General features: G+C 36.9%; 1 protein-coding gene across 1 annotated transcript; it reads left to right on the top strand.

Annotated features, from left to right (window-relative positions):
• Nucleotides 1-1,580: 1,580 nt before the first annotated feature.
• On the top strand, nucleotides 1,581-17,091 carry LOC121052323. Its single transcript, XM_040517060.1, has 2 exons — nucleotides 1,581-1,717; nucleotides 16,250-17,091. The coding sequence occupies exon 2, from the start codon at nucleotides 16,258-16,260 to the stop codon at nucleotides 17,089-17,091; it is 834 nt and encodes a 277-aa protein (XP_040372994.1). The 5' UTR covers nucleotides 1,581-1,717; nucleotides 16,250-16,257.
• Nucleotides 17,092-24,592: the final 7,501 nt, after the last annotated feature.

The raw sequence follows: 24,592 nt of genomic DNA on the forward strand, positions 1-24,592 counted from the left end.
TGCCTTCCACCAATGAGAAATTGCCAAGTAAGCCCTAGTGTATCATCCAACCAATCATAAAACTCCAAGAAGATACCCTAATATATTCTTGCCGAAATTCCTTGAATATTTTCTGATTTTTTTCTTGATATTTCGGCCAAAACATGCTTAGGGTTTCTAGGAATGAACCTAGACGCCATTTGGTGCTTTTTCTTGATTTCTTTCCATAAACTTCACCCTAGAAAATCTCTTGCGTAATCTTTGATTCTTCCCTTGATTTTTCACGCCACTTTTGCCTCCTCCCTTTGGTTTTCACGGCAACACATCTTTAGGGTTAGGGTTTTGCGTCACAAACCCTAATATCATGGGCCTTGATGGGCCTTGATCCATTTTGCCGAAAATCCATAGAGTTCTTGGGCCTCGTTGCTTCAACTTCAAGCATTCTCATCTCCAACGCCAAAACACATTATTTTTCCATTTCTTTTTCATGGTTGCGTTGGAAACTTGCTCGGGAAGCCTTCCTCCATTTCGCAGGGTTTCCTAGTTGGACTAGGAAAGCTTATTTCTTCATTTCTGCTCAATTGTGTGGCCCGATTTCTCTCATATTCGTTCGTCTTGATGTTCGCAAGCTCCTCTTTCCATTCGTGCGTTCATTTCCACTTTTTAGCTCGGAGGTCCTGAAAATAGAAACTAGTATGAAAAATGGAAACTTACCTAATTTGAAAAATAGAAACTTTCTAAAATTGAGAAATGGAAAGTTTCTAAAAATGAAAAATAGAAACTTACTAAAAATGAGAAATGAGAAATGAGAAATGAGAAATGAGAAATGAAAACTACAAAAATGGAAACTTTCTACAATAAGGAACTTTCCCAATCAAAGAATGGAAACTTTCCCAAACAGGGATTTTTCAAGGAAATGGCGCAGAAAAATGTAGGGAAATGCAGTTAAAACGTCGCATTAAAATGCTCCTATCACATACTAGGAGAGCTATGGAACGATCATGAAGCATCTAGAAGTCTCAAGAAGATCATATGCCGTGCACATGGAATAGGAAGCAACAAGAGATTCGAATTACAAAGCAATATGGAATTTGGACTTCTTGTTGAGTAAGGATTGGAATTTCGTGAGATTCTTGAGGGTTCTTGAAGGTTCTTGACGTTTCTACTTCAGAATAGGCGTGGAAGGCATGTGAGAGGCATGTGATGCAAAGGGAAATCGAATTGGACTCAACTTGTGCTTTAAAAGTCGAATCCATTACAGATTCGGAAATCTGCCTGTGCAGATCAGTCAACTTCAACGGAGTGTCAAAAATCTCTCAGAGCTCAGAAAATTATGATCTTTATATGGTTGGAAAGCTACAGATGTCTAGTTTCCAGAGATTTTTACAGATCATCAATAACTATTTTCTAGAGAAAGTTATGGCCGTTTTAGTGGACTGAGGTCAATCCTGCCGGAAATCTGTTTCGTGAGAAAGAAGTCCTAAATCAACACAAACTAAGAGAAACCAAGTAGAAACGAATTGGGAGTGCCTTGAGACGTTCTCCTATAAATACCTTGTGTATTAGACGTTTCAAGGTTCAGAATTTTCTCCACAATTTCGTATTCTCACTCGTTCTCTCTAGTTTTCAGGTTTTCGCAATCTTCAAGGAGCAAGGCCGTAACCATCCATCTTCCTAGCCGTGATCAACACTTGTGCATCATCTTGGATCTGCTTTGGACCTTGGGACGTGATCAAGGGTAGTCCACACCATCATCTTTTCATGTATTCTTACGGTTTTGGCTTTCTTGTAGTTAGAATTTCTGCTTTGGAATTTCTGTTGTTTAAACCGAAACTATGATGTGACAAACTGATTTTTGGATGCAATTTAGATGGTTCTTTTCATGATTGATGTGTTTATGTGTTCTTTATCTTGTTTAGTTGCCGAAATTAAAGAATAATAATCTGGTTTTATGCTTCATTACATGTTAACGATTTACTAAGTCTGACAAACAATTAGGATGACTTGCATGTAACTTGCTAGTAATTAGGGTTGATGCTTTGTGAACCTTAATTCGAATTAAGTAGTAAAGGCTTGCTTTGAGTCGAAATCAGATTATGCATGTGATGAATTGACTTGCTTTGAGTGCTTGGATTTGCATGTTCATCAATTCTTTCTTGAACTTAATGATTTGAAAACGGATTTTCAATGCAGTTGCTTTGATTGTGTGATGTCTACTTTTCGAAATAAATTGACATAGTGCTTTGCTATTTCGATTAACATAAGAAAGGAAGTTAAAAGGGACATTGGTTGCTTTGATCTTTGTGTCTTGATTGATGGTGTTCTTGGCAATTAATAAAGATTAAGGGATGCATGAATATGTTGTTCTTGATTGTTCTTGATGAATTGTTTTCCAAAAATTCTTCTTTTCCCACCTTTGTAAATAAAACGATTCTTGTTCTTTGTTTATTTTCGTAAAATTCATAGTTTAATCTTCAAAAACCCCCCTATCTTTACTTTTTCTTGTTTGTGTAAATAAATAAAATTAACTTAGATTTTTAGGTAGCATGTTAACCTAGTTAAATAAAAATAAAATAAAAAAAATAAATGTTTTTAATTTCATGAATAGTGTCTCCGTGAATAGTAAATATGTGTTAGTGTTTTCTAGGAATTAATTTGGTGGTTTTTAGGGATTTGTTTTGTGTTTTTTAGGAGTTCCTAAATTTTAGGGATTCTTTGGTGTTTTATAGGAAAAGTAGTTAGAGTTAGTTTTGACTTAGTATTTTGTGTTTGACTTGGTAAATAATTTGTTTTCTTAATAATTAAGTAATCTTAATCTTTGTTGTATATGGATTTCTAATGTGATATGGATTTGTAAAATGTATTTAAATAGGAGTAGGATTTCCATAACCTTTTCTAACTTGAACTCTTTCTTCCTTTCGAATTTTATGTATATATATACTTGTTATTTTCGTTTGTTTTGTAAATTCATTTTATAATTTTCATTTCACATGTTAGCACCCTCAATCCCCGGTTTTGAACGATCCCTGCTTATTCTATACTAACAACTACATTTTTCAGGGTTTAAATTGGCGATTGCTTTTGCAAGTATCACAAGTAAGCTCTCAATTTAGCTCCACTAAGTCTTTAGAACAAAGGGTAGGGTTATGGCTATACTAAGGTTTAGGTTAAAGATTTTTAGGGTGATGAAAGAAAAGGCTTAACATAGGCTCAAAAGGGTTTATCTAGGGGAGTCCCACGATGGGCACAATTAGGGACACAGGTTCATTTGGCAATGGTGGTGATCCTAGGGTGCCTCTATCCTTTCCAGAATCAGGGCCATGTATTGATAAAACATCTCAACAAGTACAAGAGCGAATTCTAGCATTCTCTAGTCCATCAAACTTAAAACTATGGCAAGCAATCAATCAAATGAAAGAATAATGAGATCATCAAAATATCGCCAAGAAAATAAGAATATATTTTTCATTTATCACTCCAAGAAAAAGGGACATGGCTCAATATCTCACATGGGTTTTTATGAATCAAAACTCATCTTAACATGCTCATGTTCTGTACCAAAGTCACGAAATCCATATCCACTACAAGGCACATATTTTTCATATATCTCAATTAACCAAAGAATACCATTTTAAAGTCATCTCAATTTTGTGATCCACTTTTAATCATGATTTCAGAGATATAGAATCATCCTAGACAGTTGAAAAGGCATCCTAAGACTCAAAACAAAAACAAAAGCAACGAAATTTTTTTTTTGTATTTTTGACATTTTTCGATTTTTTTGTATTTTCCAATATATATGACTCAAAACAAAAGTATAAATCCCTTCCCCCACACTTAAATATTGCATTGTCCTCAATGTAATCAATCATCAGCATGCAATGAACAAATAAGCATATAGGGTAGAGATTTACGAAAATTTCTACTAAATTCAAAAAGAAAACATGAAAAGAAAGAGAAATAGGGAAGGAGAAATTAAATCTGCGTGTGTAGACTCCTTCGCAGCTACTTCTGAATTGGGTTGCCTCCCAAGCAGCGCTTGAATTTAACGTCTTTCAGCCAGACGGACCTCCACTAAATAAAGTTAGTGACTATACAATAAAAGAAATACAAATGAATGATTTATACAAAAACGTCACTATTCACGATTTTACTATTCACGAGTTTACTATTCACGATTTTACAAGTATAAGGAGAAGTAAAATATACAAAATTTCCACAAAATAAAATGTTATATATATGTCCAAATTTTATTTAGGGAGTGACATAGTTAATAAAAGCTTGAATTCCATGATAAGCCCTTAACCAAAGTTTAGACGTGCGGCCCAAGGGCTCGATCCTTAATACTAGTCGCCCTCCTCAATCTTTTGGTAACTCTTTTCACACAGAGCCAGGTAGCAGAGGAACGATTTTGGCGGAGCTCAGCTCACTTGTTTAGCAGGGGACGAGACCCTTTGCTAGCACTTCTCGTATCCAATCAACCTAGACACCCTATGCTACTAAGGTGCGCCACATGAAAGAGAAGGGTGGATGACTAATGTTAAAGACAAAGTCCTTCACCTATTCCATTATGGTCAAAAACTTATAATAAAATTCACACTCTCATAAACCAATTTTTCACTATTCACGAAAATTATGTATAATTATTTCTTTTCTTTTCTTTTATTTACAATTATTTCAACACTTAGGTACTGGAACAGGGAGTCTCGATGTGCAATGGGACTGAAACAGCTACCCTTCTCAAGACTATGTTTAATCCAATATACCTTAGTGTATCACAACATTTTCGTTTGTTATAAATATCATTGATATTGAATTAAATTCCAAGTGGTAAATCAAGTGGACGCGCGGCCCAAGTATAGTTGTCTCGACACAAAGTCCCTCCTACATCCTTTGGGCAACCATACTGAAATGGACAGGTAGGGGAGGGCGAACACAAGAGGTAGAATCCATTTTGGCATGAGCTACTTCTGGATTCAAAACCCGTTATGAACGTTGTCCCCTTCCTAGACACCATCTCACATAGGCTATACTTACTTAGATGAAAAAGGTCCTAGGTGTGTGATGCCCTCTGAGCAAGCGCATAATTTAACCCTGAAATGTCATCGTTAGTATATAGTAAATAGGGATCGTTCTATTCCGGGATTGAGGGTACACCTGTAATTGCAAAAACAAATTAATAAAAGTAAAAAGTATTATTTACAAAAATAAAACAAAGAATAAAAATATATACAAATGAACACAAAAGGGGGTTTTAGGATTATTAAATTAAAAACTAAAATAAATAAAATAAAGAAAATGTAAAAAACATATATACACGGGTGGAATGAGAGAACAAAGATCAAAACCGAAACTATGATCAAATTCGATTAAATCCTAATATTTCATCTAAGTCATGAGAAAGGAGTTGATCATGTGAAATATTCGAAAGCAAATAATTTCCCATTTTTTACTTTTCAATGCTAATTAACCTAAGTGAAAGCACAAAGATTAATCCTATCAAACATGTAATCAAGCCCTAGAAAGCTAGTCAATCATGACATGTTTAACGCATGAAACACATAGAAAGGCTATCAACTCAAGTGTGCAACTTAGTATGAAAAAGTCCACCTAATTGCAATCCTCTTTAATTAAATTCGATTTTTGTCCAAAACCTTTACTACTTCGATTCAAGTTACACAAAACAAAAAGTTGATTTCATGTTCTTAAATCTAGCACCATTCATATCAAAACCCTAAGTGTTTCGAACCACATAAGATTAAAATACAAAAGATATCTATAAAGCAAATTTAATTAAACAAACTCACATAAGCAACTCTCGAATTACAATAATAGAATCTGAAAATTTCATTCAATCATATAAAATTCCAGAAATAATAACTTTGTTCAATCATGAATGTCAACTAAAGCAAAACCAACGAAATTCAAACAAAAGGTTACAAAGTAGAGGTCGAATTACACCGTGGATGGAAGATGAGGATGGATGATTTTCGTTGTGATCCTTGAAGCTTGAAAGCAAGTCTTCAATGGTGGATGGTGGAGGAATAGGTCACGGCTCCTTCTTCTCTTGCTTCGGCCTTGCTTGAACTCCGTGGCTTGCTTTAGAGGATGGAGAGAAGATGATAGAGGCTCACGGCAACAATATGTATTTTCTGATTTTTTCTAAGGTGTGTGGAACCCTTCTCAACGTCAAAGAGGTGGGTATATATAGGAGCATGGCTAGGGCTCACAAAGCAATCAGAATTTTCCACATAGCTTCAACCAATGACAATTCGCCAAGTAAGCTTGTGATGTGGTCCAACCAATCATAGAATGCCAAGTAAGCCTTGTGATGTGTTCCAACCAATCATAATTCTCTAAAATACCTCCCTAATATTTAATTGCCGAATTTCCTTGAAATTATTCTGATTTTCTTCATGAATTTTAGCCAACATTCCTTTAGGGAATTTAGGGATGAATCTAGACGCCTTTTGAGCTTTTCCTTGGTGCACACATATTTTCCTTCCATAAATATCTCCCTTGAATCTCTCTTTGCGTCATCTCCTTGATTATTTTTGATTTTTCACGTTGGCAATCACACCAAATTATTCCTCCAACAATATTTCTTCCTTAAAAGTCTCCCAAAAATATCTCCTTTGAATCCTCAATCAATCATCTTTAATTCCCACGTTGTCACCTTGTTTTTCCTTAAGTATTACACGGCAAATTTAATCCCCAAGGAAAATATATTTTCCTTTTTTTAAAAAAAAACTCTTCCTTGATTCTCTCCTTGCCATGTCATCTTCATGAAGCTTCTCGTTCCATTTATGAACTCAATTCAGTTTATTTATTCCAAAAACCTGAAAATAGAAGCTTTCTAAAATAAGAAATGGAAACTTTCTTAAACTAAAATGGAAACTTTCTAAAAATGGAAAATAGAAACTACAAAACGGAAACTTTCTACAATTAGGAACTTTCCCGTTCGAAGAATGGAAACTTTCCTAAACAGAGTTTTATTAAGGAAATAACGCAAGAAATGTAGGGAAATAACAGTTAAAACGTCGCATTAAAATGCTCCTATCAAATTCCCCCATACTTAGCTTTTGCTAGTCCCTTAGCAAAATCACACAAAGACTCAACTAAGACTCAACGAAAATTTAAAGACTACACAAACAATGACTCTATTGCCCTTCAACTTTTTGTCTCAGCAATCTCTTACTTTCACAACACCAAGAGTAGCACTCAACCAAGAATCAATGTTTAAGCATTCGAGAGTTAATTAAAACACATAATTTACATATACACAAGTAGGACTTGGTTGGAACAATGGTGATGGTTTCTGTTAAGCATGCTTCAAACAAGTATGATTCAAATCCTCACAAGGTGTATCCACTCTTTCTTCTCTCCGAATTCAAGGCAATGCTTAAAAGCTTATAATCACTCAATTATATGTGAGAGAAAATATTTTAAGGCAATCAAATAGCTCACATATATAAGACATGAAAAGCACTTTGTGAATATAATTTTTTTTTTTTTTTTTTCAAAAGATCTCATGAAGGATATCAACTACTTGCACGGATGGACCCAAGCCATAGGTTCAACTCTTGTAACTCATCTCCACAGATCAAAGGCTGTCCCATCTTAAGGATCAAGAAGGTCTTCTCAAAGGTTGTAATGGGGCTAAGGCTCAAGGTTTTAAGAAATGAAAGGTAAGGATTTAACAAAGTGTCCTAAAAACCTAGCAGAGCTCATGCAGATGTAGATGACTTCTAGAAATCCACCAAGGCATATAAAACGTCACATCCCATAGAGGTAACATAAAAGGGCCTAATGTCTTCAAGTTCGGCCCAATCTTCACTCTAAACTTCCCTTGAATTCTTGTGAATTGGACAAAGACCAAATTTTTCAACAGTGGGCCTTCAATTCAAACAAACTCCAAATCCACCAAGTATGGGGGACTAAAATCCATAAGCAATTTTTTTTTTCATTTCTTTCTTTTTATTTTCTAGCCGTACACATTTTTTTTTTCTTTTTCATTTCTTTTTCACGGCTTTCACATATTTTTTCTTGGACAAGTCTACCCCCACACTTGAACTTACACCTCTTCTCAATCCTCATCCTTGCGCTAAATCCTCAAGTAAAGTCCCAAAAGATAGCTCCACTAAGTTTTTAGAACAAAGGGTTGGATTGTAACTATACTAAGGTTCGGGGGTTAAGGATTTTAAGGGTAATGAAAGAAAAGGCTTAATGTAGGCTCAAAGGGGTTTATCTAAGGGAGTCCCACGACGGGCACAAAAGGGGACACAGGCTTATTTGGCAATGGTGATAATTCCTAGGGTGCCTCTATCCTTTCCAGAATCAGGGCCATATATTGACAAACGTCTCAACAAGTACAAGAGTGAATTCTAGCATTCTCTAGTCCATCAAACTTAATCTATGGCAAGTAATCAATCAAATGAAAGAATAATGAGATCATCAAAACATCGCCAAGAAAATAAGAATATATTTTTCATTTATCACTTGATGCGGCTGAAATAGCCTCACAATTTAACCCTGCAAAATGTACTTGTTAGTATAGGATAAGCAGGGATCGTTCAATCAATCCGGGGATTGTAGGGTACACCTACACAAAAAGGTCAATTAACAAATAAAAGAATAAAATGGGGGGTTTTGAAATTTGGTTCCTAATCTACTTAAAATAAAAACAAAACAAATAAAACTATATACAATGATCAACTTCCCTAACCTAGACCAATACCACTCGGAAATTACTAAGTGTAAAAACAGAAAATTCATATCAACATGCTACAAAAATGTGACCACCTTAAATGCCTAGATAAGAGCCAAAATGAAAAGCCTCAGCGGATCAATCCATTTATCTGATTCGTTCTAATGTAGGTTTGGATCGGAAAAGTCCTTACCAAGCCTAATACTACTAAATTTCGAAAACACTCGGCGTAATTCTCTTAACTAGTAGTATTATCTAACCCTCGAATCAACTCACACGTGCAAATTAACCATTACACATAGAATTTAACACGTAATTTTCAGAATCATTTAATCATTAAAGCATGATTTTTACCACTTTTTAGAACTAATTGCTACTTGTTTAACTCAGCGTCTTAACAAATAACAATTACTCTTGGCAAATTAAGCAAACACACAAAAACTCTCACCGTTATTCTAGCATGCAAACTTATGAACCTAACTCTGAAAATTACCAAAACACATAAAAGGGCACAAGATTGTAACATGCATCATAAAAGAATTCTCAAAATTAACTCAATAATAAACTGAAAATCTCAAAAATATTAATAAAAATATTCTGAAAATTTCATGTCTCCAATTACACAACTCACAAATTGAAACACACAAAATCGAAACAAAAATTATAAGTAGATTCATAGTTACACTTTGAAGCTTTCCTCAGCGGCTTAGCAACACGGTGATGAACTCGTCTCTGCGATGGTGGTGGAGCGTCCTTGACTCAGCGCCTTAGAGCTTTGTAGATTGATGGATGGATGGTGTCACGGTCTTGTAGGTGATGGAAGTTTAAGGAGTGAATTGGGCAGTCTTGGAATGGTTTTTGGCCAGGAAGTGATGCAAATTATGTTCTGGACGTTGCCTATTTATAGGGGAGCATTGGTTGGCTTTCCCAACTGAAACGTCTCCTTTATGGCCTTAACTCCTCTCATAATGGGGCAATTCATTTAATTTCCAAGCTGAAACGTCTTTCTCTTTTATTTTCCAGCTGAAACATCTCTCTTTTATTCCTCAACTGAAAACGTCTTTCTCTAATTTATTTTCCAGCTGAAACGTCTTTTCTCCTTTATTTCCCTTCTTCATTGCTTGGTCAAATATCTTAATGCTTTATAAAGGTTTTGGACAAAGACCGAATTTAATTAAAGAGGATTGCAATTAGGTGGACTTTTTCATACTAAGTTGCACACTTGAGTTGATAGCCTTTCTATGTGCTTAATTACAGGACCCGCCCCAGATTCCACCCTGGAATCCGAAGTGGCCCTGCGGGACCCACTTTTAAAGAAGGTTTACCAAAAATTTCGGCATAACCTCCCTTAAAAATGGACACCCAAAAACCTGTGGAAAACAATTTTCGCTTCTAATAATCCTACCAACCCAAACTCGAAATAATAATAATAGTGTATCAAATACTTCAAGTCTAAGAAACTCCAAGATTTAGGATACTACAATCCACAAAGTTCGGTCGTAGACCTCAAATATAATTCATTACAAGTCTGGGTCATAAATCCCATAGTAATCAGAGCAATTCTAGGAACATAAATTAACATAGAGTACGGTAGGTTAAACAAGTAACCTAAGAAGTGTGATGACGGAAGCGAATGCGGTCACTATGGCTCACTCCTCAACGCCGAGCAGCAATACTGAAAACTGGGCATTTGAAACCGAAGGGCCCAAGGGAAAAGTATTGAAAACACGTTAGCGTGAGTGGACAAAAATAAACAATTCTAAACAAAAGGAATTTTATACTTTCCCCATTTATTTCTTAAAAAAAATTCCCGATGCATGCAATGATTAACGAAAGTAAAACAAGAGGAGTTCCGCTCATGAAAACTGACTAGCCCCGCTAGTCACAAACGATTAAAAGAAAAGGTTGAAACTCTTACACTCAAGAAAATAAAACCAGCCCCGCTGGCTAAAATAAATTGGACTAGCCCCGCTAGTCGAAAATAGTAAAGTGAGTAGGGGAAGACAATGGCCATACGAGTGAGCCTCCCAGGCTAAAGTACTCACATTACTCCCGTAATATACCCTTACGCCACTAAGTGTAGCGATAGGATACTGGGCTTCAGAATTACTGTCACAAAGACAGTAACCAGCGCCACAAAGGCGGAGGGCTTCAGTGATCCCATCACCTCGCCACAAAGGCGGAAGATCAAAGCTAGCAATGATAAGTCACCCTAAGTATGGCTAAAGATAATCCGAAAACCTCATAAATCCATAAAACTTCCCCAACTCTCGTAAAAGAACTCCCATGACGTGTCCCACACGCCAAAATAAACTCAAATCGACGAGTATAAATATAATATAAATAGTATAAATCCGGAAATCACATCGGAAATAAATAAATAAGAGAAGATAAGCATAATCCAATGGCGTGACCCCGCACGCCATAAAATCTTCAATTAATCAAATAACCAAATCCATTTCCGAAATAATCATATGCTCGAAAAAGTAATACGATAAACAACTTATCATTTCGGAAACGATAAATAAATAAATAAATAAATGCATGCATCATTCTTTGAAAATAAAAGTCCACTCACAGTGTACGGCTAATCGTGCCATCGATCCGAACCCCCCTCGAGGGAATCCTCCTCACGTCCTGTACGATATAACGTTCGTAAATCAATAATTACAGGACGGAAATTAATTTTACGAATATTATAAATTGAAATTTAAAGCGTCCCCCGTCAACATCCACCTCCTTAATTCACATCGAATTCATCCGAACATTCACCATTAATGATCATTCGTCGATATATAAATTTTAGAGTGAATTCGAAGGGAATTCGGCGATCGAATTCACGTAAATCAATAATCAACAATTCATGCTCAATCGTAACTTCCTCCAATTTCCATCAAACTTCATGTATAAGCTTCTAATATCATTAAAGAATTTATGGAACTAAAACGGTAATTAAAATGTAGTTCTACGCGCCACCACGCGCCACCCACAGTGGCGGCGCGTGGGGCCCACGTGCCGGCGACTACTAGCCCCGATGGCCACCAAATTCCGGCAACAACATCAACTCAACAGACCCAACCATTCTCTCAACTACAACACTTTCCAATTTTACCTTTAAACGCCCCAAAATGGCCGATGAAGAAAACCCAAAAAAAGCCTCCGAACCCTAGAATTTGAATTCGTCGATTTGACCTCCACACTGCAAATCGCGGCTCAAGGCTAGGGGCAAAACAATCCTTGGCAAAAACCGAACCTTCGATGGTGATTTGGTGGCCGGAGACGGCCGGAAACGGCGGAAATCGGCGAAAACCCCAAACTGCAGCCGGAGAGAACTTTGCTTCGATCCGAGCTTTTCCGGCCAAATCGTCAAAAACTAAGGGCACCAGCGTGACCAGGGGGAGGAGGCGACCCTGTGGTGGCCGGCTTTCTGCCGGGTGATGGCCGGACGGCGGCCAATCAAAGGGAAGAAGGATTTCCCGAAGAAGAAAGAGGGGAAAATCGGGGGAGAGGAGAGAGAAAGGTGGGTTTCCGGTTTTGGAAACCTACCATAGTAATTTTCCTTATATATATAATTTTCTTACCATGAACAGTAACTTTCTTAAATCACTCATAACTTTCGCACACGAACTGCGATTTTTACGTACCACACGTCCACGGACTCGGTTTAACGTCGCCTACAACTTTCGTGAACAAAATTTTCTCCAATTTTGACCTGAAAAAAAAATCAACTCCTAGCCCCCCCTAAAAGGTAAAACTATAACTGTGAACGGTAAAACACATTATTTACTTAGACACAGTAAGATGACAAACCAGATACGGAGCGTAACAATTCACCCCCCCCATAAAAAAATTTCGTCCTCTGATAGGAGCATAAAATGCGACGTTTATAATGTTTAAACCCTATATTTTGCTAAGTTATTTCCTTTATCTTGATCAATTTAACTTAGTTAGTCTTTTTCAGGTGAAAATGGAGTCTCAAGGTCCAAAAATGACTAAGGAAGGCACAAGTGGCGCGAAAATGGAAAGAAATGAAGAAATGGATGTTCTCCCAGTTTGACTAGGAAAAGGAATCCCAGTTGGAGTAGGAATCAGAAGCTGACTTGGATTCAAACTCTTAAGTCGCGGAAATTAGAAGTTCTACTTGGACAGGGAAACCCAATCCTACTCAGATAAGGAATCCTAGTGTGCTAAGGAGTCCCTGTTGGATAAGGATTACTCAAGAAGGTTCCGGAAGAGTGTAGAAGAATCGCAGAAAAGAAGTTCGTATTCAACTAGGAAACCTACTTGCATATGGAGTTCTACTCATGCTAGGAGACCTGGGGAAGCTAGGAGAAGTCTATGGAACGTGCAACAAGTATCTAGAAGTCTCAAGAAGGTCGTATGCCGTGTACATGGAAGAGGAAGCAACAAGAGATTCGAATTACAAAGCAATTTGGAGTTTTGACTTCTTGTTGAGTAAGGATTGGAATTTCGTGAGATTCTTGAGGGTTTTTGAAGGTTCTTGACGTTTCTATTTCAGAATAGGCATGGAAGGCATGTGAGAGACATGTGATGTGAAGGAAAATCGAATTGGACTCAACTTGTGCCTAAAAAGTCGAATTCAATGCAGATTCGGAAATCTGCCTGTGCAGATCAGTCAACTTCAACAGAGTGTCAAAAATCGCTGAGAGCTCAGAAAATTATGATCTTTATATGGTTGGAAAGCTACGGATGTTTAGTTTCCAGAGATTTTTACAGTTCGTCAATAGCTATTTTCTAGAGAAAGTTATGGCCTTTTGAGTGGACTGAGGTCAATCCTGCCGGAAATCTGCTTTGTGTCAAAGAAGTCCTAAATCAACACGAACTAAGAGAAACCAAGTAGAAACGAATTGGGAGTGCCTTGAGACGTTCTACTATATATACCTTGTGTATTAGACGTTTCGGGGTAACAACTTTCTCCACAAATTCGATTCTCACTTGTTTGCTCTCTAGTTTCAGGTTTTCACAATCTTCAAGGAGCAAAGCCGTGCCATCACCCTCCACCACCGTGATCTTCACTTGTTGCTGTGCTAAGGAGCTGCTTTGGACCTTGGGACGTGATTAAGGGTTGTTCATATGCTCTACCATACATATAACTCACGGTTTTGTATAATTGTTAGATGGATTTTCTGCTTTGGAATTTTCTATGTGTAAACCGAATCTTTTGAGTATGCAAATCTGTTTTCGAGTACAATTTTGATGTTCTATTGAATGATTGATGTGTTTATGTGTCCTTTGTCTTGATTAATTGCCGAATGCATGGATTGATGATCTGATTTTGTGCTTCATTACATGGAACGTTCTTGTGGTTGCAAACATAGGAAGACTTGCATGTAACTTGCTAGTAATTAGGTTTATGCTTGGTAACCCTAATTCGAATAAGTAGTAAAGGCTTGCTTTGAGTCGAAATCAGATCATGCATGTGATGATAAGTTTTGACACGCTTGGATTTGCATGTCTATTGATTCTTTCTTGAACTTAATGATTTGAAAACGGGATTTTTCAACACAGTTGCTTTGAGTGTGTGATATCGAACTTTTCAAAATAAAATTGATTTGGTGTTTTGCTATTTCGATTTGACTTAAGAAAGAAAGTTAAAAGGGGACAATGGTTGCTTTGATCTTTGTGTTCTTGGTTGATAGCTTTCCATGGTAATTAAAAGAAAGATTAAGGGATGCATGAAACATTGATTCTTGAATGGTTCTTGATAAGTTGTTCTTCGAAAATTCTTCTTTTCCCATCTATGTATAGAAACAATTTTAATCTTTATTTTCTGGAAATTTATGTTTTTAATCTTCAAAAACCCCCCATCTTTATGTTTTCTTGTTTGTGTAAATAAATAAAATTAACTTAGAATTTTTAGGTAGCATGTTCATATAAATAATAAAATTAAAATAAAATAAAAAAATAAATGTTTTTAATTTCGTGAATAGTGAGTCCGTGAATAGTAAATATGTGTTTGTTTTAGTTTTAGTGTTTTTCAGGAGTTTGTTATGAGTTTGTTAGCGTCTCCTTGTTTTTAGGGATGTCTTCCTTAATTTTAGGGATTTGTTCCTTGTTTTTAGGAAAAGTAGTTAGAGTTAGTTTTGACTTAGTATTTTGTGTTTGACTTGGTCAATAATTTGTTTTCTTAATAATTAAGTAATCTTAATCCTTGTTCTATATGGATTTCTAATGTGATATGGATTTGTAAAATGTATTTAAGTAGGAGTAGGATTTCTAAACCCATTCTAACTTGGTTTTCTTTCTTTCTTTCGAATTCTATGTCTATATATACTTGTATATTTTGTTTTTCTCTCATTCTTTGCTCTCTAATTTCGTGTGCTATGTATGTATGCTTGCTCTCTAACTCTTGATTCTAATTTTATGCATGCTTGTAACTTGTAAATTCTAATTTTCGTGGAAAATTGTAAATGTTCTTATACTTTCGTAAAAATTTGTATATTTCTTTCTTTGATTTGTTTCTCACATGTTAGCACCCTCAATCCCCGGTTTAGAACGATCCATGCTTATCCTATACTAACGCTCGACATTTAAAGGGTTTAAATTGGCGAATGCTTTTGCACGTATCAATTTTTGGCGCCGTTACCGGGGATTGAAAAGTCTTCATGTGATGAAAACGCCACTAAGGTATGATTTTGGTAAGGGATTTTGAACTATTATGGAATAGGTGAAGTCTCGTTTGTTGATACTAGCCTTAACCCCTTATTAGCACCTGATTCAGGTCTTTTAAGGTTGAGGGCGGCTTTTATTAACACTTGAAAAATGTCTTGCACTTAGGCCTTTTCTTATCTAAGTAAGTATAGCCTATGTGAAATGGTGACTAGGAAGGGGACAACGTCCATGATGGGTTTTGAATCCAGAAGTGCAATCAAACGAGCCTAAACCACTATGTGGGAGTAGCTTGTGCCAAAATGGTTTCTACCTCTCGTGTTCGTCCTCCCCCGCACTGGCCATTTCAGTAAGGTTGCCCAAAGGATTTGAGAAGAAATATGTGTAGAGGCAAGGACTTGGGCCGCACGTCCAAAACAATGGTTCATTATGTCTTATTGAAGTCATACACTTAGACAATTTTCGAAAGAATTGGTTTTGATAAGAAGGATGTGAGTCATAACGGAATAGGTGAGAGTTCTTTTATTAATACTTGTCAAGCAACTCCTTTTATCTCTGCGGCGCACCTTAGTAACACAGGGTGTCTAGGTTGATTGGATACGAGAAGTGCTTACAAGAGGCCAAAACCACTATGTGGGAGTAGCTCCGCCAAAATCGTTCCTCTACTACCTGGCTCTGTGCCAAAAGAGTTACCAAAAGATAAAGGGGGGGAGACTTGTATTAACATTAGAATCTCTGGGCCGCACGTCCAAACCTTGACTTGCAAAACTCTTATTGAAGTTGATTAATTCGAAAGTTGTAGAAGATTGTAACTAACCACTATAATTTTCGTTGACCATGTGTATACTTGTATATATGTGACGTTTTAATGTGTATACCTCGGTCCACGTCTTGTTTATACCTTACTAACTTTATTCTTTTGTTCTACTACAGATCAATGAATGTCTGGATCGTCTGAACCACCCAAGTACACCAAAACGCCCCTCCACGTCATTCAAGCACGGATTGAAAAGCTTAAGAAAAACTCGGATCTCTTTGACGTCCAAGTTACCACTCCACTTCAATTTCGTGAGCTTCAATTAGATAGTGAAGGGAATAGAGTAGAGGGAGAATCAGAAGCTTCTGACACTTCAGTTGTTCCATCACCACACCAAACGCCACCTCCATCACCTCGTGCACTCTTAGTCATTCAACCACCACCACCACCAATGGCTCTCACCATCAGGCAACTCTCTACATCTGTCATCCCACCTGGTGGCGTTCCAACTTGTATAACCTACCCTGCTGCAGCTGAGGGGGCAACTGCTGATTTTGAGTTGAAGTCTGGGCTACTTCATCGTCTTCCTACATTCCATGGACTCTCTATGGAAGATCCCAACCAACACTTGATGGAATTTCAGTTCATATGCACTAGCATGAAGCCTCAAGGAGCTGATGAGCATATTTTGAAGTTGAAAGCCTTCCCATTTTCGTTGGCTGACAAGGCTAAGCAGTGGCTCTATGAGTTGCCTAGTGGACGAATTGCATCTTGGGCAGACATGATGAAGGCGTTTCTTGAGAAGTATTTTCCTACATCTCGCATCATCATGTTAAGGAAGAAGATAAGTGGAATCCAACAAGGGCAGGATGAGTCCTACGCAGAATACTTTGAGAGGTTCAAGTCTCTTATCACTCAATGCCCTCAACATGGCATGAAGGATGAGACCTTGCTCACTTGTTTTTATGATGGTCTCATACCTTTGGAACGAGACACGCTAGATGCAGCTTCTGGATGATCATTTGTTGACAAGGAACCTGCGGCTGGAATGGTTCTAATTGAGAATAGGGCCTTGAATCAACAACAATATGGAAGCTCTATGATGCGGCTGAAATAGCCTCACAATTTAACCCTACAAAATGTAGTTGTCAGTATAGGATAAGCAGGGATCGTTCAGTCCGGGGATTGTAGGGTACACCTACACAAAAATGTCAATTAACAAATAAAAGAATAAAATGGGGGGTTTTGGAATTTGGTTTCTAATCTACTAAAAATAAAAACAAAGCAAATAAAACTATATACAATGATCGACTTCCCTAACCTAGACCAATACCACTCGGAAATTACTAAGTGTAAAAACAGAAAATTCATTTCAACATGCTACAAAAATGTGCCCACCTTAAATGCCTAGATAAGAGCCAAAATGAAAAGCCTCAGCGGATCAATCCATTTATCTGATTCGTTCTAATGTAGGTTTGGATCGGAAAAGTCCTTACCAAGCCTAATACTACTAAATTTCGAAAACACTCAGCGTAATTCTCTTAACTAGTAGTATTATCTAACCCTCGAATCAACTCACACGTGCAAATTAACCATTACACATAGAATTTAACACGTAATTTCCAGAATCATTTAATCATTAAAGCATGATTTTTACCACTTTTTAGAACTAATTGCTACTTGTTTAACTCAGCCTCTTAACAAATAACAATTACTCTTGGCAAATTAAGCAAACACACAAAAACTCTCACCGTTATTCTAGCATGCGAACTTATGAACCTAACTCTGAAAATTACCAAAACACATAAAAGGGCACAAGATTGTAACATGCATCATAAAAGAATTCTCAAAATTAACTCAATAATAAACTGAAAATCTCAAAAATATTAATAAAAATATTCTGAAAATTTTGTGTCTCCAATTACACAACTCGCAAATTGAAACAAACAAAACCGAAACAAAAATTATAAGTAGAGTCATAGTTACACTTTGAAGCTTTCCTCAGCGGCTTAGCAACAAGGTGATGAACTTGTCTCTGCTATGGTGGTGGAGCATCCTTGACTCAGCGCCTAAGAGCTTAGTAGATTGATGGATGGATGGTGGTCACGGTCTTGTAGGAGATGGAGGTTTGAGGAGTGAATTGGGCAGTCTTGGAATGGTTTTTAGCCAGGAAGTGATAGGCAATGAATTATCTTGGCTGGGAAGTGATCTTGGCTGGGAAGTGATAGGCCGGGAAGTGATCTTGGCTGGGAAGTGATGCAAATTCAGTTCTGGACGTTGCCTATTTATAGGGGAGCATTGGTTGGCTTTCCCAACTGAAACGTCTGATAGGAGCGTAAAATGCGACGTTTATAATGATTAAACCCTATATTTTGCTAAGTTATTTCCTTTATCTCGATCAATTTAACTTAGTTAGTGTTTTTCAGGTGAAAATGGAGTCTCAAGTCCAAAAATGACTAAGGAAGGCACAAGTGGCGCAGAAATGGAAAGAAATGAAGAAATGGAAGTTCTCCCAGTTTGACTAGGAAAAGGAATCCTAGTTGGAGTAGGAATCAGAAGCTGACTTGGATTCAAACTCTTAAGTCGCGGAAATCAGAAGTTCTACTTGAACAAGGAAACCCAATTCTACATAGATAAGGAATCCTAGTGTGATAAGGAGTCCCTGTTGGATAAGGATTACTCAAGAAGGTTCCGGAAGAGTGTAGAAGAATCGCAGAAAAGAAGTTTGTATTCAACTAGGAAGCCTACTTACATATGGAGTTCTACTCATACTAGGAGAGCTTGGGAACGTTCATGAAGCATCTAGAAGTCTCAAGAAGGTCATATGCCGTACACATGGAAGAGGAAGCAACAAGAGATTCGAATTACAAAGCAATATGGAATTTGGACTTCTTGTTGAGTAAGGATTGGAATTTCGTGAGATTCTTGAAGGTTCTAGGGAGTTCTTGACGTTTCTACTTCAGAATGGGCGTGGAAGACATGTGAGAGGCATGTGATGCAAAGGGAAATCGAATTGGACTCAACTTGTGCATTAAAAGTCGAAACCAATACAGATTCGGAAATCAGCCTGTGCAGATCAGTCAACTTCAACGGAGTGTCAAAAATCGCTCAGAGCTCAGAAAATTATGATCTTTATATGGTTGGAAAGCTACGGATGTCTAGTTTCCAGAGCTTTTTATGGTTCGTCAATAGCTATTTTCTAGAGGAAGTTATGGCCGTTTTAGTGGACTGAGGTCAATCCTGCCGGAAATCTGTTTCGTGAGAAAGAAGTCCTAAATCAACACGAACTAAGAGAAACCAAGTAGAAACGAATTGGGAGTGCCTTGGGACGTTCTACTATATATACCTTGTGTATTAGACGTTCAGGGGTGACACTTTATTCTCCACAATTTCGTTTCTCACCGGTTTGCTCTTGAGTTTCAGGTTTTCGCGTCTTGCAAGTTCTAGCCGTGCCATCCTCCATCTTTGCCGTGATCTTCACTTTGTGCCGCCGCCTTGGATCTGCGTTGGACCTTGGGACGTGTCTAAGGGTTGTTCTTACCATCTTCACCATGTTTTCTTCTCGGTTTTGTAACTTGTTAGATAGAAATTTCTGTTTTGATTTTCTTTGTGTAAAACCGAAACCATGAGTTAACTTTCTGATTTTTGGATGCAATTTTGATGTTCTTTTTTATGTTTGATGTGTTTGTGTGTCTTGAATGCTTGTTGGTTGCCGAATTCATGGATTGATAATCTGATTTTGTTTTATAGATAACTTTTGCATGTTTTTGTTCTTTGAGTGCACGCTTAGGATGATTGCATGTAATTGGAGCTAGTAATTAGGTTCATGCGTTGTGACCCTAATTCAATATGGTAGTAAAGGCTTTGGACAAAGGTCGAGATCAGATTATGCATGTGATGAATTGACTTGCATTGAGTACTTGAATTTGCATGTTTATTGACTAAACTTTCACTTGTTCTTAATGATTCGAATGCATGAGATCATGAGTTGCGTTGATTGTGTGATACCTGTTTTCGAAATATGTTGGATTAAGTGCGTTGCTTAATTGACTAAGTAAAGGGAAGTAAAATAAGGGACATTGGTTGCGTTGATCTTTGTTTCTTGGTTGATATCGTCCATGGTAATTAACAAGATTAAGGGATGCATGAATATGTTGTTCTTGAAAGGTTCTTGATAAATTGTTTTCCAAAAATTCTTCTTTTCCCACCTTTGTAAATAAAAACAGTTTTTATTCTTTTATTGTTTTCTGAAAATTTATACTTTGATCTTTAAAACCCCCCTTGTTTTGTTTCTTATGTGTTCTTGTATATGTGTAAATAATTAAAATCGGTTTTAGGTTTTAGGGATGCATGTCCACATATTTAGTTAAGTAAATAATCTGAAAATAATTCGTGAATAGTGTTTTCGTGAATAGTAATATGTGTTTGTGTTATACATGTATTTGTGTAGTTAGAATTTAACTAGGATTTGTTGTTTGTATGTGTGTTGTATATGGATTTCTAATTTAATTCTAACTTAACTTGTATATGTTCTTATAATTTTCGTGTGAATTTGTATATTCTTTCTTTTAATTTGTTTCTCACATGTTAGCACCCTCAATCCCCGGTTTGAACGATCCCTGCTTGCTCTATACTAATGATGATATTTTTCAGGGTTTAAATTGGCGATGCTTTGCACGTATCAACGTCTCCTTTATGGCCTTAACTCCTCTCATAATGGGGCAATTCCTTTAATTTCCAAGCTGAAACGTCTTTCTCTTATTTATTTTTCCAGCTGAAACATCTTTCTCTTTTATTCCTCAACTGAAAACGTCTTTTCTCCTTTATTTCCCTTCTTCATTGCTTGGTCAAACATCTTAATGCTTTATTTTATGACTCCATCATTGCTGTTTCCAAGAGTTCCACCAGGCAACGTTTCCTACAACAAGCAGGAGAATATCAAAATTTTCTAGAGAAAATAAAATGTAAAGACCGCAAAAACAGTCGACAGTGAGGAATCCTGATCCAGATAGGATTTTTCATGAATTTTACTTTTTCCGCTTATTTCACTCCAAACAGTCAACAAGACTCTAAAAACGACTCAATGACTCAAAACACGAAACTTAAGGGAGAAACAAGGCTAAAATAGGGCACATATTCAATAATATCATCACACTTTTTGGTCTTATCACTCTAGGCCCAAAGCCACCACCACACGTGAAAGGGTCCATGAGGTAAGTACTTTAGCTCAATTGGAGGATAAAATTAACAAACTTACTTCTCTTGTGTCTCAGGGATCACAGGGACAAGTCATGGTGTGTGGAGTTTGCTTAATGCAAGGGCATGTTTCGGATCAATGCCCTCAACTCATGGAAAGTGGAGGACATGAAGGTGTCAACGCAATGGGGTTCCAACAAGGGTACCAACGTCCTAGGAATGATCCATTCTCAAATACTTATAATCCTGGATGGAGGGATCGCCCTAACTTTCGTTGGAAGGACAATGAAAACGTTCAAAGTGCACCTCAAGGCTTCCAACAACAACAACAACGTCCTCAAGGATTTTATCAAAAGCCTCATGTCCCTAACCCTACTCCTTTTAATTCAAATTTCAATTCAAATGCTTCTTCTTCTAATGATGATTTGATCAAGGCACTAACCAAGTCTACTCAAGCTTTGATTGCAGGTCAAACTAATCATGGGAACCAAATCAACGCCATATCCACAGATGTAACTGAGATGAAGAAGCAAATGAGCCAAGTTGTGGAGTTTATGGGTAAGTTTCATGAACAAGGAAAACTTCCAAGTGGCACCATCCCCAATCCTCACTTTGAGCAAGCCAAAGCTGTGACTACAAGGAGTGGTAAGACCCTTGCAGACCTTCCTAAGCCTCCCAAAAAGAACCTAACGTCAACTTTAGAGGAGGAAGAGGACCTTGCTACGTCCAAGGTTCATGTGACATCTCAAACTTCAAATGCAAAACCGAACCTTCAAGGTAATGTTTCTAACTCTTTCCGTTCGGTTATTGCTAATCCATCTTCTCCTTTGCCTTTCCCAAGCAGATATGCTAGATCCAAGCAGGATGAGGCCGAAAAGGCCATCTTGGAGACCTTCAAGAAAGTGCAAATCAACATCCCTCTCCTTGATGCCATTAAGCAAATTCCTAAGTATGCAAATTTTTTGAAGGAGCTTTGCACCACAAGGAGACAAAACCGTGAGAAAGAGGTGGTGAAGGTAAGTGAGAATGTCTCAACTGTGCTTCAGAGAAGAATGCCTGAAAATGATGTGCCCGAAAGCATACGCTAAAAGCAAGCGCATAATTTAACCCTGAAAATATCGTTAGTAGTATAAGCAAATAGGGATCGTTCTATTCCGGGGATTGAGGGTACACCTGTCATTGCAAAAACAAATTAATAAAAGTAAAAAATATTATTTACAAAAATAAAACAAAGAATAAAAATATATACAACTGAACACAAAAGGGGGTTTTAGGATTATTAAATTAAAAACTAAAATAAATAAAATAAAGAAAATGTAAAAACATATATACACGGGTGGAATGAGAAAACAAAGATCAAAACAGAAACTTATGATTAAAATCGATTCAAACCCTAATATTGTTCATCTAAGTCATGAGAAAGGAATTGATCATGTGAAACATTCGAAAGCAAATGAATTCCCATTTTTTACTTTTCAATGCTAATTAACCTAAGCGAAAGCACCTAGATTAATCCTATCAAACATGCAATCAAACCCTAGAAAGCTAGTCAATCATGTCATGTTTAACGCATTACACATAGAGAAAGGCTATCAACTCAAGTGTACAACTTAGTATGGAAAAGTCCACCTAATTGCAATCCTCGTTAATTAAATTCGATCTTTGTACAAAAGCTTTACTACTTTGATTCAAGTTTACACAAAACGAAAAGTCGATTTCATGTTCTTACACCTAGCACCAATTATATCGAAACCCTAAGTGTTTGCAACCACATAAGATTAAAATACAAAAGTTATCTATAACGCAAATTTAATTAAACAAACCCACACAAGCAACTCTCGAAGAACAATAATATGAATCTGAAAATTCTCAATTAATCATAAAAATTCCAGAAATTAATATTTGTTTAAACACATATGTCAACTAGTTCATAACCAACGAAATTCAAAGCAAAGGTTACAAAGGAGAATCGGATTACACCGTGAGATGGAGATGGTGATGAACGATTGATGTGGTGGTCTCTTGAATCTCGAAAGCAAGCTTCAAGGTTGGAGATGGATGATGGATGCTCACGGCTATGCTTCTTCTCCCTTGGCCTTGCTTGAACTCGTGGAGATGACTAGAGGATGGAGAGAAGATGATAGAGGCTCACGGCAACAATATGTATTTTCTGATTTTTTCTAAGGTGTGTGGAACCTCTCTCAACGTCAAAGAGGTGGGTATATATAGGAGCACGGCTAGGATTCACAAAGCAATCAGAAATTTCCACATAGCTGTTGTCGCTTTTATCGAGCGACCAATTTAACCCTGAAATGTCATTAGTAGTACGTAATAAATAGGGATCGTTCTATTCCGGGGATTGAGGGTACACCTGTCATTGTCAAACAATTAAACAATTAAAATTAAAACAAAGTATAATATTTACAAAATATAGACATATTTACGAAAAGGGGGGAGTTTTTGGTTTTTGGTTTTAATTTCCGAAAATAAAATCTAAGTTACCTAAATAATTAAAATGCAAAAACATAAAAATACAAATGGAATGCAAGAACAAAGATCAAAGTCGAAACTCATGATTAAAATTAATTCAAGTTCATCATTGTTCATCATAGTCATGCAAGAGGAGTTGATCATGTGAAACGTTCAAAAGCAAACAATTTCCCATATTTTACTTTCAATGCTAATTAACCTAAGCGAAAGCACCTAGATTAATTCTATCAAACATGCAATCAAGCCCTAGAAAGCTAGTCAATCATGTCATGTTTAACGCAATAAACACCTAGAAAGGCTATCAACTCAAATGTGCAACTTAGTATGAAAAAGTCCACCTAATTGCAATCTTCTTTGATTAAATTCGGTTTTTGTACAAAACCTTTACTACTTATCGATTCAAGAACACAAAACCAAAAAGTTGATTCATGTTCTCAAATTCGTAGCAACAATCACATAAGAACCCTAAATGTTTCGAACCATTCAAGATAATCATACAAAAGATTTCTATCATGCAAATTTAATCAAACACTCACACAAAAGCAACCATAAATCGCAATATATGAATCTGAAAATTAACAATTCATCATAAAATTTCAGAAAACAATACTTGTTCATACATATGTGTCAACTAAGGCAAAACCAACGAAAATACAAAGCAAAGGTACAAGGAGAATCGGATTACACCGTGATGAAGATGAGATGAATGAAGTGATGATGTGGTCTCTTGAATTTCGAAAGCAATCTTCAAGGTGGAGGGTGGATGGTGTGCACGGCTTGTCTTCTTCTTCCTTGGCCTTGCTTGAACTTCGTGGTTGCCCTAGAGGATGGAG

The sequence above is a fragment of the Rosa chinensis genome, chromosome 3 (genome assembly GCF_002994745.2).
Source record: "Rosa chinensis cultivar Old Blush chromosome 3, RchiOBHm-V2, whole genome shotgun sequence".
NCBI classification, from domain to species: Eukaryota; Viridiplantae; Streptophyta; class Magnoliopsida; order Rosales; family Rosaceae; genus Rosa; species Rosa chinensis.